Here is a 20,656-nt window from a genome sequence, read left to right on the forward strand (position 1 = left end):
GGAACTTAATATATTTGAACTGTTTTACTTGTAAAAATTATTTTATAAACTTTATGTACTTAAGAACACAAAACAAAACTTTTGAAAGCCAGGGATGTAGAATTACTTGAATATTTGAGAAGTTATATTTCCAAAAAGGACATAAAAGAAACGCAAAACCCACATAAGGTTAACTTTGGCTTTTGTCTATTTAGCTTACTACTGTAATAATCTATCAGTACCCACTAAAATCATTCTTGCTAAGTGAAACTGCTTGCTTCAGATGGCCTCTACCAAATATAGATCAAAGTTCCACCTGTGTAATATTCTGTCTAGTGACATTTTTAAAAACAGCTCTTAATAGTATACCAAATAGAATTGACCTATTGCATGAAAATTGGCTCAGTTTGTAAAATTTTAATCGTAATCAATAGCTTGATTTCATAAATACCTCAAGTTTACCCTGAATCTCTTTCTTTTTCAGAAATATTTGTTTAATCTCTTCTGACAGGTTCTCAGAATTCCCAATACATAGCAAACTAAAATCCAAATATAGTTAATTAATACATGGAACTACCAGAATGCTCTATTCCTTCATATGGTTGTCTAACTATTAATGTCAAATTCATTGTGAATCTTGAACCTTTGGCAACAGAAAACAAATTGTTTTTCACATTCTAATGAGCATAATTCACCAAAATAAAAATTTAGTTACGGGATCATAAGATATTGTCTGGAAAATTTTTTTTGGGGGCAAATATCGAACAATTCATAGGCATTGTGACCTATACCTTTGACCTGATGACTCAAAAATCAAGAGCAGTCGTGTTTTTACAAGCGCCATTTCCAAGCGAAGTTTGATGAAGGTAAGACAAATGGCTAAACAAGAGTGCACACACAAAATGTCTCACCTGCTTAACTAACTATGACTGATTTTATATTTTGATAGTCTAAAGATAAGTTTTACTACAAGAATAAAAGAACAGAGTTCCAATGTCCCCCGCCTTGCACATATTTTATCTATTCAGGGGCAATAACTAATTTCTTGTTCTATAAAACAATTCATAAATAAAAGGCGTGTGTGGGGGACAAAAAAGTTTATACTTTACTAAATATAAGTTTTATAAAAAATTGAACCCATGAGAGCGCTAACGAGGCAATTTTCCATAAATTTAATATTTCCAAGGGTCATGACTCTTTTGAAAAAAGTCGATCAGCCACCATTATAAAACTTGTCCGAGATATTGCTGATATTAACCTATAGTATAAGTTTTATGAAAATCAGGCAAGAATTGTAGCTGTGAGAGCGCTAACAAGACCGGACCGACGGACGGACAGACACACGGACAGACACTTGGACACACAGTATTTCCATGTCCCCCACAACGCATTACGCAGGGGACAATAACATAAACTTAACATTATTAATGATCCATGGAAATAAGGTCAAGGTCCGTAAACCAAGCCACAAATTTGTTAAGACATGTACACCTTACAATCATTCCCTACACAAAATATAGTTGACCTATTGCATGTAGTATATGAGAAACAGACCAAACTATGAAAACTTAATATTGACCAATGAACCATGACAATGAGATCAAGGTCAGATGAACCCTGCCAGACAGAAATGTACACCTGACAATCATTCCATGCATCAAATATAGTTGACCTTATCGCTTATAGTATCTAATAAACATTGACCAAACTTAATATTGACCAATAAACCATGAAAATTAGGTCAAGGTCCGATGAACCCTGCCAGAAAGACATGTACACCTTACAATCATTCCATACACCAAATATAATTGACCTATTGCTTATTGTACATTGTATTAGAAAATTAGACCAAAATACAAAAACTTAACATTGACCAATGAACTGTGAATATGAGGTCAAGAGCAGATGAAACCTGCCAGACTAACATGCACACCTTCCAATCATTCTATACACCAAATATAGTTGACTTACTGCTTACAGTATCTGAGAAAAGGACCTAATCACATAACTTTAACCTTGATCACATATCCATGAATGAGGTCAAGGTCAGCTGAACCCTGTCTGATGGACATGTAGACCTTGCAAGGAACCCACATACTAAGTATACTTATCCATTACTTATAATAAGTGAGAAATTCACATGACAAAAAAACTAAAACTAGAGGCTCAAAAGAGCCTGTGTTGCTCACCTGCATCTTCAACAATGACCACTTTTAGTAAAAATCATTAAAGATGAATAACATTTAGTATAAAGAGTTAACTGACAATTTCAGACATATTTGTAGATCTTATCCTGCTGATAATTTTTCCTTTTTAAAGTTTCTATTTATCTATTATAGTCTTCACGATAATAGCTTGGCAAACAATAATTGTTTTTTATATAGATTAGACCGTTGGTTTTCCTGTTTGAATGGTTTTACACTAGTAATTTTTGGGGCCCTTTATAGCTTGCTGTTCGGTGTGAGCCAAGGCTCCGTGTTGAAGACCGTACTTTGACCTATAATGGTTTACTTTTACAAATTGTGACTTGGATGGAGAGTTGTCTCATTGGCACTCATACCACATCTTCTTATATCTATAAAAATGTAAAAATAACAAGAAATGATTGTAACAGGATGTTGTTATGAAGTCTCTCAAACAAAGCTCCCATAATTCGTCATTCCCTGGGTCGCCTGACATTGGGCAAAGTCCAGTAAAAATTGGTTTGGTCCAGTAAAGTGATATGCATTAGTGACACCTGGAGACTGACCCTGTATATCATTCAAATCTTCGAGACATGACGAACAGGAATATATATAGTTTAGGGGTGGGGATCTCAACCATTTACAAGATATTAGAACATTGGTGGTGGGGGAACCCCTGGGGACTGACCCTGTATATCATTCAAATGTTTGAGACATGACAAACAGGAATATATATGGTTTAGGGGTGGGGATCTCGACCATTTACAAGATATTAGAACAGTGGTGGTGGGGTAACCCCTGGGGACTGACCCTATATATCATTCAAATGTTTGGGACATGACGAACAGGATTATAATAGACTTAATTATCATTCAAGGGCAATAACTCAAATAACGAGTTAACTGGAGATTTGTAGATCTTGTCTTCCTGATCATTTGTGCTCTTTAAAGTTTCTATCTATCTATTACAGTTTTAAAAATAATAGGCAAAAATATGGAAAAATGGGGAAAATTGTCATTGAAGGGCAATAACTTCAATAAGGAGTCGACTAATGATGTCAGTTATGTAAACTTAATTGTAGATCCTGAACATTTTGAAAATTTTTGCTACTGTCAGATTTTCTCTATTTACAGCAGTTTTCATAAAAAAAAAGGTAAAACTTGCAATTTACCCCTATGTTCTATTTTTAGCAATGTCAGACATCTTGGTTGACAGGCGGGGTGCATCAGACAGATTTTTAAACTAAATACCCTAATAATGATTGTGGCTATAAAGTTTGGTTAAATTTGGCCCATTAGGTTCAGAGGAGATGATTTTTGTAAAAATTAACAGACGATGACGATGGACAACGATAACAACGGACAACAGACAGCAAGTGATGAGAAAAGCTCACTTGGCCTTTTGGCCAGATGAGCTGAAAAGTTAAAGCTGTCGCTGAACCATAAAAAATGATGTAAAGGACAATGAATATATGACAGATGGAAACTTTGTAACATAAGAGGTATGAAGCCTCTAGGTATTCTACCCTCTAAATATAAAGCTTAATACAAAAAGTTTTCACCGCAGAATTGTAATCCCTACATGTATGTCTGTCATAGGCGAGACAAATTATGTCAACCGTAAACCAAAATTTTTGACCAGAGGTTAGTCTATAAAATGCTTGACAAAGTTACATCAAAATCATTAAGGGTTTTTAACCATTTGGGGCATTATCACACCAAGTGTCGAGACAGCATTCATCATAGTATAAACTACTATGAATTCATTTATTTTTCATGGGTACTTACTTTCGTGGATTGAGCAAAAGTTGCATTTTTGTTCTCAAAGTCTATGCAGGCCTCTACAATAACTTTTTTTTCAACTTGCCCAATAGGACAAGTACATACCAAAACTTACTTGTCCGAATGGAATTGTAACTTGTCCAAAAAAAAATCTAAATATTAACTTTTCGGATTTTAAGTTGATTCAATGAACAAAATGAATTAAAACAATAGAAAAGAATTTAATATCCTTTTAGAAATATGAGTCGAGAACAACTGAATCTAGTCATGTCACTGGACTAATCCGACTTAAGTTATAGTTTTCATCAATGCCAAAGTCTCATCAGACTCTGCACATGAGGCATAGTCTGTTAGGCCTGTAAGTCTACACCCATTTGGTTTGTATCCTGGTCTTTTATGTTGATAAAATATTGATTATTATGATTAATTTCTTACTACAATCAGCTTTGTTTTTAATATGTTAAAATGTTTATTCAAATGCAATATGATCAAATATGATTTTATGAATTTTATGGTCAATAATTTCTTCGTTTTTATTTTTAAAAATATTATTGTTAAATAAAACTTATCATATTTACTATCAAGCAACAGAATAAGGTAGGGAAACAAAGGTACTGGTTTGTCTTGGTCCCGAAATGTCTCCTACAGTGCCGAACTGTCTATTAATCATGGAGCCGATTCTTTTCTGGAGGTGCAGGTGTGAACTGTCTTGATACCTTATCTACATGGCTGTAAGACTGGTTTCCAAGAATAATATGCATTTTATCTGTTATAAAGTATCTGACATAGAACCAGTTTTGAATTATCATTGCAAGTAAACATCAAATTAACATTTGTATTTATCTTCTTTTCTTGGTTTTTGTTTATTACTTTGATCATCAAAGTTGGATTTAATTTATTTTATCCCATCGGACAAGCTTGATATGGCTTTTACTTGTCCGACCTTTTTTTCCTCTGGTACCGGACAATCGGACAAGCGTTATTGTCGAGCCCTGCTATGTACAATCCTATAGAAAATTTGTACAAAATTGAAGACTTAAATTTGTGGTTTACCTATGCCCACAAAATCTTCAAAAAGTGGTATCCAGCAAATAATAATGAACGCACAGAATGTTGCAACCCAACTAAAAATTTGTAAGGGGTTCTGTGGTACCCTGTGTCTCGCCTTTGATTGCTGTTGTCAGTGAAAAAGTGTGATGTTGACTTAAAAAGTGAGTCCATTTATCAGTAAAATACAGAATTTAAAAAAATTCAAACATTTTCTTAAGGTTCTATTTCTTGGTCTTGAAGATTAGTTTCTGCCTAAGTTTCATAACAATCCATGAAGGTTTACAAATTTATCATGTGAAAAAAAAAATTAATCCCAGACTGTCTGTAAATGTTAACTGTGAAAAAATCATTCTATCAGATAAATACTAAAATGAAAAAATATGTTTTCAAAGGTTTGCTTCAGACATTATCTCTTAATCATTCAAAAGCTTCAGCCAAAGTTTCATAAAACTCTATAAAGGTTTCACAAAGTAATTGATGTGTAACAAACTTTAAACACCAGACTGTATCTACTTGTTAACTGTAAAAAAATTAAGTCCATTTATCAGTAAAATACAGAAAAATTAAAGTAAATATTTTTTTGAAACTTTTGTTCTGGATAGTGTCTTTTGGTCATAAACAAGCTTCTGTCCAAATTTCATAAATTTCCATGAAGGTTAAATAAAAAGTTATTGATGACTGAAAAACTTAAATCTCAGACTAAATCTGAATGTTAACAGAATAACTCTAGAACGGTTGTGTATAAGTTTTATAACATTTGGTTGAGACAAACTTAAGTTAGAGAACGGAAACGAAAAATTCAGCAATTTTTATGTTTATAAAGGGACATAACTCAAGAATGTTAAAAGTGTCGCCACCAAATTTCGTACTCAATCTGTATTATGTATATATGTAGTAATAAGCATTGTGTATAAGTTTCATAACATTTGGTTGAGGCAAACTAAAGTTAGAAAACGGAAACAATAATTTGAACTTGATCTTAGTTTTGTGGTAATGAATATTGTGTATAGGTTTCATAATGTTTGGTTGGGGCAAACTTAAGTTACAGAATGGAATCTAAACGTTTTGCAATCTTTTGATTTATAAAGGGGCATAACTCAATAATGGTTAAAGTGACACTACCCAAATTCAACTTGATCTGTGTTTTATCAGTGGAAGTCAAAATCAAACATTGCATTGTATAAAGCATTGATTGTAGTTGATTCAACTATAATCATGGACAAAGGAAGATAACTCCAATTTTAAAAATTACTTGATATTTAGAAGAAAATAAAAATTTTGCAATTTTTCCATTTATAAAGGGGTATAACTCTAGAACAGTTTAAGTGACGCCACCAAAATTCAAATTTGATCTGTGTTTTGTGGTAATAAGCATTGTGTATAAGTTTCATAACATTTGGTTGAGGCAAACTAAAGTTAGAGAACGGAAACCATAAATTCAGCAATTTTTCCATTTGTAAAGGGGCATAACTCTAGAACGGTAAAAGTGATGCCATAAAAATTCAAATTTGATCTGTGTTTTGTGGTAATAAGCATTGTGTATAAATTTCATAACATTTGGTTGAGGCAAACTAAAGTTAGAGAACGGAAACCAATTTTGGGACGTACGTACGTACGTACAGACGGACAAGGGTAAAACTTAATGCCCCTTCCGCTACGGCGGGGGCATAATAAAAAAAAACAACTAAGTCCATTTATCAATAAAATACAGAAAAATGAAAATAAATAATATCAAAATTTTGCTCTTGATACTGTCTTTTGGTCATAAACGAGCTAATGTCCAAATTTCATAAAATCCATGTAGGTTTGACAAAGTTATTGATGCCTAATAAAAAAAAATTAAACCACAGACTGAACCTAAATGTAGACGCCTGTCGATGGAGTCTAGGATAGCTATATCTCGCTTTCGGGAAATAAATTTTGCAGGCTCGACAAAAATGATACAAGCATGTATTGCAGTATAAATAGGATGTGTAGAGGGGAGAGACACAAGCCAATTGTAGTATGGAAAAAATGTTTCAACACAGAATAGGTTCGGAGGGGTGAACTATAACGGGCTAAAAAAGTTATCCTCTGTTAACAGATTTATTTCTGACTAGATACAAATCAAACTTTTTTCTCTAAAGTGTAATTTTGAGATTATTCAAGGGAAACAACTATGGAATGGCAATTTCAGCAAAAATGATTGCCATTCATGGTTTGTATCAATACTGCAAACTTATAAAGTCCTACTCCAAAGCAAACTTGAGTTTTTATTATTTTGGTTATTTGTGCAGTTGCTATCTCATTGATGTACACCCCCATCTCATTGTGTTCATAAATGTACAAAGTTTTATAGTTTTTTCTGCAGCCTTTTAGTCTATATTGTGTTTGCATGAATAGACAGACAATTGAACCTTTTTCCTAGAGTACACCCTACATCTCTCTTTGTTTGTATTTGTACATGTTTCATGTTATTTGCTAAAATCTTTAAGTCTGTTTTATGTTGACAAAGTGTGTTTACATGGATAGACAGATAGACAGATACATATCAAATTATTTTATCATGTTCCAATCGAAAACTTTGTTGTGTGGGGATAGAACAGTCACAAGATATGTATTTTCCATTTCATCTACCCGGTATCACAATTAAACTTACTGAAACTGTTGATGCAACTGCTTATTTCCGTAAGCCATATAAAATTTATCTGCAATACTTTTAGTAATAACTTTATTCTTTCCAAATACAACTATGCCACTGTGATTCCTGAAAGTTGTATAAAATAATAACTTTAAAAGATTGTTGGTACATGTATCAATGTCAGGGTTTAAACTTTTCAGAAACTTACAATATGAATCCCTCTGTAAAATATTTAAACCAATAACTAGAAGGAAGTCAGAAAATCCTACAAAATTGTGGTCCAAGCATAACTACGAACTATTGCACTCATATATATAGTTGACTATAAACATGAGGCAAACATCCTTAGGTCATGTTGGTGAGCTTAACATCCTTAGATCATGCTGGTGAGCTTCTTATTTTTCCTGTATACTGTTGAGTTAAAATATCACTTTTAAATGCATATGTTTAATTTTCTTTCTAGTCAAATTATAATGAAGTAAATACATAGATGTTAGTAATTCCAGGCCATATTATAGGTTGTTGCAAGTTTTTCTCAATTGCATCTATGACCTATCAATATTATATAATCATGACTTTCATCAAAAGTTTATATCCAAAATTACTAAATTGAGAAAAGATTGTTTTCCCAAGGTCCATTGGTAGAGGGAAAATAGAATCGTTTTCATATCAGCGTAGACAACCGTAAACCCTTTGTTGGTAATACTACTGAATAATTTACCTTTAACTTTTTTGCCATCGGCTATCGATAACAATGATTTTATGCTCACTCAGTCTATCAGAGGCCTTCCAGTGGGGATTTAAATAATGATCACTTGTTACACATTTCGATACATAAAATGAAACTTTAAAAGATTTGTTTTAAATATTTTTTATAACATCGCATACAACAGTTTCATTTTAAAGAATAATAATGTTCAGAGCTGATATCATTAAATAATACAAAAATACGTTTATTCATCGTAAAAAACTTTAAGTTGATGGGGTTAATTCACAATATATCTTATTGATTACGAGAATAAGTACTTCTACGTTGTAATCATTTTAAAAGAGTGGCCTACTATTCATTCAATGCATACATGTAGGTTTGTTTGTGAAGAGTTCCGGATAATTAAAAAATCATTTTATTTTTTTGTTTAATACCTTGGTTTTTTTTTTACATAAATCGATTCATTCATTCAGATATTTATCAGTTTGCCTTGGCTATTCAAGTCCTCCACAACATCTCAAGAATTTGGTCTTTTTCTTACAAAACTTATATTCTTGTGATGTATTCTTTTGTTGAAGAATGAATGTTGCCCCTTTTATTATTTTTTGTCTTTTTTTTTGTGTTTCATTGACGTATAAGACAACCGGACTATCCTTTCTTCATATTTACGAGATGACAAGTTAAACTTACAACATAAGAAAGATAATGAACATCGCTTTTATTGTCTACTTAATTTCGAAGTCAGAATGTGGTCTTTGTAAAGATGTTGTAAATTAATCAAAAACAACAAAAAACAAAATAATTTGAATGTTTATATTGGAAAAAGTAACGTTGTGTAAATCATTACAATTATTTTATTTCAAATGAATATCAAGCTGTTGCATTTTTCCACTGCAAGCAAATTTTGACTTTTGACCGCATTTTTAAAATTAATTTTCTTGTTGTAATCCTGTTGGAAGCTGCACTGTGTAGTTTATTTTTCTTGTTTTGTTTAATGTAAAATATAGTTAAGACAGACTAAAAAAAGTTGGAAGGTTACATGTTAAAATAGAGAATGGAAATGGGGAATGTTTCAAAGAGACAACAACCCGACCATAGAGTAAACAAAACAGCCGAAGGCCACCAATGGGTCTTCAACACAGAGAGAAAATCCCGCACCCGAAGGCGCACTTCAGCTGGCCCCTTAACAAAAATGTGTACTAGTTTAGTGAAAATGGACGTCATACTAAACTCCTAAAAAAATTAATGAACTAAAATTAAAAAACATACAACTTGAAGACTAACAAAGGCCAGAGGCTCCTGACTTGGGACAGGAGCAAAATTTGCGGCGGTGTTAAACATGTTTAGTGAGATCTCAACCCTCCCCCTATACCTCTAGCTTATGTAGATTAAACAAGCACACAGCAATACACCGCTACATATTGTGCCAAAGTCGGGCTGGGGAGGGTGCATGTTATACTGATTTAACCCACTGGATTGTGTGCCTGCACCAAGTCTGGCCAGGGAGGGATTGCATGTTAAACTGGATAAGCCCCACTAAATTTTGAGCCAAATGTCCGTCTATCCGGGTTTTGTGTTGTTTATTGTTGATTAAACATCTATTTTTACTATTTATGGACAGGACTCGATGGTCTTTGTTGTTGTGGTCTCTTTTAATTTTCCTACTTTTGATCTTTTTATGTATTATTGTCGTATAACAGATCTAAAGCTGTTTAATTACGAAACTATCTGCAATATATTTAAGTCCCAAAAGAGGGACGAAAGATATACCAGAGGGACAGTCAAACTCATAGATCGAAAACAAACTGACAAAGCCATGGCCAAAAATAAAAAGACAAACAGACAAATAATAGTACAGATGACACAACATAGAAAACTAAAGACTAAGCAACATGAACCCCACCAAAAACTGGGGGTGATCTCCGGTGCTCCGGAAGGGTAAGCAGATCCTGCTCCACATGTGGCACCCGTCATGTTGCTTATGTTATTACAAATCTGGTATATAGTCTAATTCGGTAAGTCACATTCGTGAAAAGGGAAGGGTATTGTAGTTACGACATAAGGAACATATCCGATATCATCTGTGAAACGGTTATTCCATAACGGTCAACCAACTCGTGATGGCGTACGTAAAATTTACGAAGGGATGATTTCAACTTCACCATTTGGAACTCTTGGCTTAATAGCTTCCTTGTGAGCAGCAATCCTCTATCAAGGAAATCATGATAGGAAACACAAGCCCAGGAATATCGTATCAATTGGGAGATATATACTCTGTATGCAGGCGCTGCTGGAATGTTGCTACATAGAAATGGAAAGTTCACAATTGGGAAGCTGAAATCATCTCTTTTGTCGTAAAGTTTTGTTTTCAACCGACCCTCATTGTCAATTTCTAGATGTAAGTCAAGATATGAGGCAGACTTAACTGTATCTGTAGTATCCTTTATCTCTAGTTCTATGGGATAGATTCGTTCAACATAGTCACCAAATTTTGTATTATTTAGTGAGAGAACATCATCTATATAGCGGAACGTAGAGTTAAAGGATATTGCTAACTTCTTATCTTTCTTCCTAAGAAGTTCCTGTATGAAGTCAGCCTCATAATAATAGAGAAACAAGTCGGCAAGAAGAGGGGCACAATTGGTTCCCATTGGAATTCCGACAGTCTGTTAAAAAACACGTCCTCCAAACGTAACAAATATGTTGTCAATCAGGAAATCAAGCATCTTGATAATGTCAGTTTCAGAGAATTTTTTGTTTGAATCAGAGTGATTCTTTACAAAGTAGGATTTATCCCTCCCCAAGACAAGATACTTGTATCTACGTTCGCCATTCTTTTTAATGAAACAAAGTAATACCAACTCTTTCAATTTGTCTTTTAGTTTGGAATGGGGAATACTTGTGTAAAGTGTAGAAAAGTCAAATGTTTTAATACTATTGCAAGATGAGAGAGTCTTAGATTGTATGTACTCTAAAAGATCTTTGGAATTTTTTAGTATCCACATCTGATTCACGCCACCTCTAGAATAGGCAGTTTCACAATAATTTTGGAGCCCGGCTTTGATTGCTGATAAAATAGATGTTAATAATTTAGAAAGAGGTTTCCTGAAGCACTTGGAAGACCCAGCAATATACCGTTGTTTGTGAGGACACTTATGTAGTTTAGGTATCCAATACAGTGATGGAAGATCCAGTTCTTCATCTTTGGTTGAAATTCCAAAGGAACATAGAACAGACCTATGATTATCCAGGATTTCCTCTTTGGTAAGTGTCGTGAGGGTATATGTTGAGTTTCCAAGTGAATAGTCAATACCTAATTCATTTATCAAGCAGTTTATGTAATGATATTTACACACAAAAACGATGTTGTTTGGGGCTTTATCTGCAGGGACAACAACATATTTGTCATGGAGGTAGGACAAGTGTTTTGCAACATCTGGGTCTTTAAAAATTGATGTAGCGTGGGTATTGATATGCCCATTTAGTTTCTTAATTCGGATTTGTATCAACGACCTCACAGCCTTAATCCATTTGGAAAGAGTATCTACGTCTTCTTTCTCGCGTTTAGCCCATTGCCTGGCATAATCCTCGACTGAATCCATCAGTATTTTGAAGTTGTATTTCCAATTGATGGATTTAGGCTCACGATATTTTGGACCTTTGGATAACAAATTTTGCAGGGAAGTGTTATTGACAAATTTGACACTAGACGTAACGCAACCAAAATCAATACACCAATGTATCTAAAGTCACAATTGATACAACTTTATATAAAAATAAGATGTGCTAATAAGACAACTATCCACCAAAGTTCAAATGAAGTGGATGTAAGGAATTATAGGCAACTGTACGGCCTTCAACAATTAGAAAAACCCATACCGTATAGTCGGCTACAACAGTCCCCGACATGAAAAATATGAAACAATTCAATTGAGAAAACCAACGGCCTAATCTACAACAAAACAATTAACGAAAAACAAATTTTCTGCTCTTTGGTCGGGTTGATGTCTCTTTGACACATTCCCCGTTTCAACTCTCAATTTTATTATAGATATTACTGCATATATAAATAAGAATATGTGGTGTGATAGACAGACAAATCCATTCCAGTGACCAACAGACGTTAGCAATATAGGTCAAAGTACGACCTTCAACAATAAGCAAAACACACACTGTATAGCATGAAAGCTTCAAATGGCCTTGTCACGACAAACACGAAAGTTGAGTGGATGCAGAACAGAGCGAGAGAAAAAACACGGATACCGCATGGAAACTGGCAAATGGTCCTCAATATTACTTTGGTCAACTCACTAACTTGAAATTAAAGACCTGACGAATTTAAGTCCTTATCTATGTTTAAAAAAAAGGAAAATCAAGGTTTGTTTGGACAGTTTTATAATGGAAGTCTTGGTTTTAAATTATTTGCGAGTAAGCTTAAGGAGTCAATAACAAATAATCACTCCCAGAAAGACGGGCAAATCCATTAACAAAAGAAAAAATGAATATACGAACTACAGTGCACAGTATATTATATACATATTTTATTTGCGATCATAAAATGTACGAAGTCGTCCATTACTATGTAAATTGGGTCGATTTAAAAAAAAAAGAAAGAAAAGTTCATCAAACTATACATTTTACCTATTCAATAACGTAAATGCAAATTTCACAAGGCTTGATCCAAATAGCTTTTTTACTGTCTAATAACTTGCAAGTACGAAAAAGACAGGACAGAAGTATATTTTGTCTATATGTTTTGTATTTGCACACTTTTTAAAGTTGATCATGCATTCGTTCTAAAATAAAATTTTGACCAGATAAAAGTTTAAAGATGACATAATTGGACAACCGCAATTATTATACCTTACATATATTTCAAACAATTCTATTGGGTAAAACGTTATCACGTGACATGGAATAATTCAGTTAATTTTCATTCAATTGCAAGGAAGAACGAATAACCCTAAAAATTAACACCAGCGTTGAATAATCCTATTATTCACCGGCGAATAACCTTTTTAGTTTGTTGATTTGTACTCATGAAAATGACGTCACAGACGTAAATAAACAAAATGGCAACGTTCAAGTTACAGGAAGCCCATTGATCGAGAGAAGAGGAAATAAGGCTTTTGATGTGCAGCTTGTGCCGATGATATCTCTAATAACGGTCCTTTTCAGGGCCATCAATATTTTACAAAAAGAATCTACCTTTGTTGTACATACAAGAATTCTAAGACACAAGTTACATGTATTTTTGAACGTCAACTTGTGTTTGTTACTGACTCAAGTAGGGGTAAGTGCTTTTACAATGATTCAAAATGCCCTTCCACTGTTAGTTCGGTATAATAAAACAATTGTGGCCCTTTAAAAGCGATGAATATCCAAAATTGTCAACCCTTAAAAGTTATTTCACTTTGGGCTGCGCCCTCAGTGAAATAACCTTCTCGTGTTAACAATTTTGGATATTCACCTTTTCAACGGGCCATAATTGTATATTGTTAAATAGCTTTGACGTCTGAAAAAAGATAATAATCAACACATGCATTGTAACTTTTAAAGCCAGTTAAATCCTTTTTTTTTTTGCTGAAAGAACGTGCGATATCATAAAAATTGATTATCAAAACATAACAAAAACACAAGTAAAGAACGTTTAAGTATTCAATATAAATCAAAACACAAAGGTTATTCCTGATTAGTTTTTCGAATTATTTTATTTAGGCATTGAGACCCTTTGGTGACCCCACAGTTTAAATGTCTATAATAAATACGTCGTGAGCAGTGGGCGTTACAGACGAACGTTCACCTAATCTGACACAGTCAATGGGATATTTTAGCGTGCCAATCAATGGTCTCGTCTACACTGTTATGCACATGATTCTAAGCTTGTCCAATTTTAAAGATTGTGATGTCAACTTTTGATATAAGGCATACATGTTTTATATTAGACAGAGCTAAATATAAGGTAATGCTACTTTTGTTGCATGTATTGTGTTTTTAGTCTTTTTGTTGTAGAATATTTTTTATGTCTAAATTGAAACTTCAATCAAAATTTGTGGCCTCATTCCACAACAAATAGTTATTCTGTACACGTTCAAAAGCATGCCAAATTAAACAAGAGTGCACATGCTGAAATGTCTCGCCTACTATACTGACCATTGATTTTATGTTGATAGTCCTACATATAAAGTTTTACTTCAAGTATCACATTAACATTTATGATCCAAGGAAATGAGGTCAAGGTCAGATAAACCAAGGCGGAAATACATGTACAGCTTTAATACAATCATTCCATACACAGAATATAGATGACCTATTGCTTCTAGTATAAAAGAAACAGACCAAACAATGGAAATTCTATATTGACCAATGAACCATGAAAATGAAGTCAAGGTCAGATGAACCCTGCTAGACAGACATGTACACCTTAAAATCATTCCATGCATCAAACATAGTTGACCTATTGCTTATAGTATCTAAGAAACAAAGTTAACCAGGAAAACTGAACATTGACCAATAAACCATGAAAATGTGGTGAAGGTCAGATGATACCTGCCAGACAGACATATACACCTTACAATCATTCCATACACCAAATATAGTTGACCTGTTGCTTAAAGTTTAAGAAAAACAGACCAAAACACAAAAACTTAACACAAGCAATTAACCACTAAAATGAGGTCAAGGTCCAATAAAACCTGCCAGACTGACATGTACATCGTAAAATATTTCCATACACCAAATATAGTTGACCTACTGCATACAGTATTAGAAAATAAGACCAAAACACAAAAACTTAACATTGAGCAATGAACCGTGAAAATGAGGTCGTCAGATGACACCTGCCAGTTGGACATGTACACCTTACAATCATTACATACACCAAATATAGTAGACCTATTACTTATAGTATCTGAGATATGGACTTGACCACGAAAACTTAACCTTGTTCACTGATCCATGAAAAGAGGTGGAGGTCAAGTGAAAACTGACTGACAGACATAAGGACCGAGCAAGGTACGCACATACCAAATATAGTTATCCTATTACTCATAATAAGAGAGAAATTAACATTACAAAAACTTTTTTTTCAAGTAGTCACTAAACCATGAAAATGAGGTCAAGGACAATGGACACATGACAGACGGAAACTTCATATCATGAGGCATCTATATACAAAGTATGAAGCATCCAGGTCTTCTACCTTCAGAAATATTACCGGTAAGATATAAAGAAGTTAGTTAACGCCGCTGCCGCAGCCGCCGGATCACTATCCCTATTTCGAGCTTTCTGCGACAAAAGTTGCAGGCTCAACAAAAATTATAATATAATAGAAAAACAAAGGATATGGGGTATCCATCCATGAAAAAAAAATCAATACATGCACAGCAACAACAAAAAAAACCACACAAAAAGTAAAGGAACAGCGCTTTTATTGCTGTTCTTCATCTCAAAATCACAGTGAGGTCTTCAAAATGGAGCTAAAAAAAACTCTGTTCATATTTGCACTTTGCTGCAGGTGAAAGATACTATTTTTGCTGTTATACCTTTCTTATTTTATAACTGGTTACTTTGGTAAAGTATAATAATAAAATTTAACTTTTTTCATCTACAATATAAATAACAGAACATTAGAAGTTTCATACAATTTCAGTAAGAGGTAAACAAAGTAGATATATTTTCTTGAGTTTTTTTTCAAGTGATCTTATACTTTTACACATACCTTGGAAGTGGCAAAGCTAGGTTCATGTCAGGGGAATTAAAATGGTGACGTAAATCTTCAATAACTTGATACAGGGAAAAATTGTCTATTAAACGTGCATCCATCTGTGATGTCTTTTCAGCTGAAAAAGTAAAAAAAACTTACCATCAGTTAATCCTGTTCTACAGTGATTTTCCAATATTCCTGTATTTCTTTAGTGTATTTCTAATCCCAATATCATAACATTTTTCAAAATTAAAAACCGTCTTTCTTTTCAAGAAAAAATTGAAAAGGGACAAAAAGATTTAATTAAAGAACTTGAAACGGAACAAAAGGTAACCATGTTACTATACAATCTGCAATAAACTTCTTTAATGATGGCAAAAAAAGTGAAAATTGACAAAAATATAGGGTTTCACACACCATCACTAGTAGACATCTGCAAAATGTTCTGTGATTAGGTTACATATGAGAAAAATCTGTCCATAATTGGTAAAACTAAATCCTATTAATATAAAAATAAAAAGACGTAGTTTGGTTGCCAATGAGAAAACTATCCACCAAAGTTCAAATGAAGTGGATGTAAGCAATTATAGGCAACCCTATGTACACTAGAATTGACAAAACTGTCAAGTCTTTATATTTGTTTGGTTTATATGAATCCATTACTTTTAAAAACTAATCATTGTGCTATCTACATGTTGGCACTTTCTACCAGAAAAGTGTTTGTATGTGAACTGTTTTACTAAACCTTACCTTTCATAGGCAATCCAGCTGGCTTGTTAATAGCAACCAAATGGTCTGAAAAACATTTATTAAAAAGACAACAAAAATAATACTGAGGAATATTGTTTACATCATGATATTATTACATGACAATTTTTTTGGAGCTACTTGTGATTCAAGCCAGATGTAGTTTGTTTTATACATGTACTAAATGTTGAATCAATCACATAAATGTAAATATTATGGATTTTCTTACTTATCTTTACAATTTGTAAAAAGATTGCTCTTCTTTTTCATGTTTTTACGTAATTAGTAATGAATTTGTATTTTCATGGTTATTTTCTTTTGAGAGACATACTCATTTTTACTAGAAAGTACTATGTTGTTAAGTGTCTTCTTTCTGTATCGGGAGCCCAAATACTTGTAATTTTATATTATACATCATGCTTCAAAATGCGATTTTTTCTATCTTTCAAATGTTCTCCCTTACAAATTTTCTAGGATATATGAATAACAGATGTGGGTTAAATGTTAAATAGACATATTTGGTCGGGTTGTTGTCTCTTTGACATATTCCCCATTTCCATTCTCAATTTTATATGTTTTTTTTGGTGATGCCTCATACTCATAGACTTATACCTCACATTTCTTTTTATTCATATATCAGGGTTTCATGCAAAACATGATCATCAATTGCATTCATTCCGTAATAGAAAAACATAACAGCATTCAATTCTATTATAAAATTTCAAGAACTTTGAAAATAAATTAATTGTACAAATAAAATACATTCTATAAGACTATACAGTTACAAAAACTTCATGTGATCATGATGTATCTAAGTTCCATCTTAATATTGTCCATGCATGGTAAACAATGTACAATACTTATATACATAAATATATATATACCAAGGTGAAAAAAAGGAAATTTTAAATTTTAAAATTTAAAAAAAAATTGTACTAAACTTCATCTTATTCTTGATCAACAAATTCACTTGTTTGCATAATTATCACATGATTATTAGATAACTTACCATCCTCGAATAAAACATTTTGACGCAAATGATCAACCAGAGTTTCCTTGTTGGTAAGAATATCTCGCAATTTTACATAATAATCAAGCACACCATCTGACTTTCCATTGGTCTGTGACTCATAGGTCCTGTGCATTACTTTTTTGACTTGGTGTCTACATAGTGTCCTTACTGACATCATTACAGTCATAAAAACAGCATTTACATTCAAGATACCTAAACAGAGGATAGAAAATGTTACAAAACAAAATCCGATGTTTTTTTTGATACATTCAAACAACCTTATTGGCTACCAAACTAGTGATCTATATATAGGCTAAATATCATCATATCATAAATGCATATTTTGGCAGAACAGTTAGTTCTAAAACACCAGAACCAATATCAGATTAGAAATATAATTTTACAAAGTTGCTACAGTAGGAAAAATAAATATGATAACTAATCAATTGTTCAACCACCATGTTTAAAAAATAAATATACCATAATATAGATAAACAAATGCCCCTAAACATGATGAAAGCTAGCTCTAGCTGTATAAAATAAGAAGTTGTGGTATGATTGCCAATGAAACAACTATCAACTGAAGGGCATGGGTTGAAGCAACTATAGGTCACCATATAGCCCTCAACAATAAAAACCTCTCATTCCATAAAGTCAGTTATAAAAGTGCCCAACTTCACAAGATGAAAAACAATTCAAACCAAAAAACTAACAGCCTGATTTATGACAAAATAATAAACGAATGAAAAATATGACAGATAGCAACCAACAACAACCACTGAGTTAGGACAGGCATATATATATAATAGAATGTTGCAGGGTTAAACATGTCAGGGATTTCGTTACCACAAATTACTTTAAACCTTTACTAAATTCTTCCATAGATATAAAGATTTGGTTTTGAAGTTTGGTTATACCTGGAAAACTTATTGCAAATGGGATAGCACATCCTCATTTTTATGGAGATGTTGTTTACCGTGCCCAGAAATTTAGAAAAGATCCTGATAAACAGTTTTTTTTTAACTTATAGATCCTTTAAATAAACTTATTCTAAAAGGTTACCAATTCAACACTGTAATTAGATCTTTGAATATTGTTTTTATTGATATCAATATTGATTTTGTTATCAGTAAATTAAAAGCAAACTAAATATTATTGTAATATACATATATATGCACATTCATGGCTCTACAACCTGTTGATACCTGTATCTTGGCATTGCACAAGGTCATGTTTTTCTCTGATTGTTTATGACGTCATTACACTAAATCCATTGGATGTTAGATGTGTACTGATTGATAATTGAGTCTTAGATGCATGATTTTTTTTTTTTTATTAGTTGTTATTGGCTTTGAACTAGCTTTCAGCAACTGTGAGTATGCTGTCAACGATTGCATTTTATTAACAACGATTTAATTATCATAATTATGTCAACATGACTTTTGTGGTAAACGATTTTAGCAGCTGGATTCAATAGTGATGAAAATGTTATGGGTGTTTTTGATCTCGTAAAAGCAGATCACCCAGCAGGTCGATAAAAAAGATGCTTTTTGTCAAAATGGATCTCATTAAAGCAGACCTCGGCAGAGAGCAAAATTTAAATTTTGATATAACATTGATGAATAAATTTTAATGGGCGCTGATCTCTTAAAAGCAGATTGCCCAGCAGAGCCGGTTATATAATATGATGAAAACTTGTTTTAACTTAGTCTTGGATGCATGATTTTTTTTTTATTAGTTGTTATTGGTTTTGAACTAGCTGTCAGTAACTGCGAGTACTCTCAGATCTGTACTTAGTGTCTTTTTGTTGTTGTGATGTACAAGTACCCAGCCACGTCCACTCTGTGTTTTTGTTATATGTATTTCTATTTGTATCTATCTGACATGTCTGATGGGTTAAGCCTTTTTCAACTGATTTTTATAGTTTGTTCTTATGTTGTACTGTTACACCACTGTAAGGGTAGGGTTGGCGCCTTCAACCTACTTTAACCCCGCCACATTCTGTATGTGCCTGTCCCAAGTCAGGAACCAGTAATTCAGTGGTTGTCGTTTTTTGCTGTGTAACATATAACATATAACGGCATATTTGTTTGTCATTCACTATTTTGTACATAAATTAGGCTGTTAGTTTTCTCATTTGAATTGTTTAACATTTGTCATTTCGGGGCCTTTTGTAGCTGACTATGCGGTATGGGCTTTGCTCATTGTTGAAGGCCATATGGTGAACTATAGTTGTTAATTTCTGTGTCATTTGGTCTCTTGTGAAGAGTTGTCTCATTGGCAATCATACCACATCTTCTTTTTTATATTGTGAGCATTCAACCCTCCCCTACCTTGGACGGTGGTGCAACAGCACAACATTATTCACAGTTTTGTTCTCTGTTAAAATGGTAGTCTTATAACATATGACCTCAAAAGCATTATTTTCTATTTCTGTTTATTTCTGATATTTTCTTTTTTATTTATTCATGTTATTTTGCTATTTTTTTTATTTTTTTTTTTACTATCAACATAATCAATGTGCCATTCGAGCATTAAAAAAAGAAGAAAATATCAGTATAAAAACATTAAAAATTGAATAAGAATGTGAAGTCATATGTTATAGGACTATTAAAATGGTTGCATCTATTAACAACAATTAATAATTTTTTCTCCTACAAGAATATTAATACTGCTTTTGACCAGCCCATGGCAATGTACAAAATTTTATAACCTTCAATTTAACAGTGTAGGTAAATAATAATTTATATACATGTGTCTCTAATGATGTTGATCGCAACAACATGAAAAATTATATTATCAGATTATATACTATATTTGTGGTATCCTACTAGTCCTGGGACATAATACAATTCTTGAGTCAAATTGCC

At 32.9% G+C, this 20,656-nt stretch overlaps 1 protein-coding gene across 2 annotated transcripts in view; it reads right to left on the reverse strand.

Moving 5' to 3' along the window:
• LOC127702496 (mitochondrial mRNA pseudouridine synthase RPUSD3-like) overlaps window positions 1–20,656 on the reverse strand; it is a 41,584-nt gene that overhangs the window by 3,512 nt on the left and 17,416 nt on the right. For both annotated transcript variants that reach the window (XM_052206715.1, XM_052206717.1), the window contains exons 2-6: window positions 17,784–17,999; window positions 16,778–16,822; window positions 16,043–16,163; window positions 7,632–7,739; window positions 431–518 (exon numbers count right to left, since the gene is read on the reverse strand). In XM_052206715.1, the coding sequence (XP_052062675.1) occupies window positions 431–518; window positions 7,632–7,739; window positions 16,043–16,163; window positions 16,778–16,822; window positions 17,784–17,999 (578 nt within the window). The remainder of the gene's footprint in view (window positions 1–430; window positions 519–7,631; window positions 7,740–16,042; window positions 16,164–16,777; window positions 16,823–17,783; window positions 18,000–20,656) is intronic.

This window comes from Mytilus californianus, unplaced genomic scaffold (assembly GCF_021869535.1).
Source record: "Mytilus californianus isolate M0D057914Y unplaced genomic scaffold, xbMytCali1.0.p SCAF_1, whole genome shotgun sequence".
In the NCBI taxonomy this organism is placed as follows: domain Eukaryota; kingdom Metazoa; phylum Mollusca; class Bivalvia; order Mytilida; family Mytilidae; genus Mytilus; species Mytilus californianus.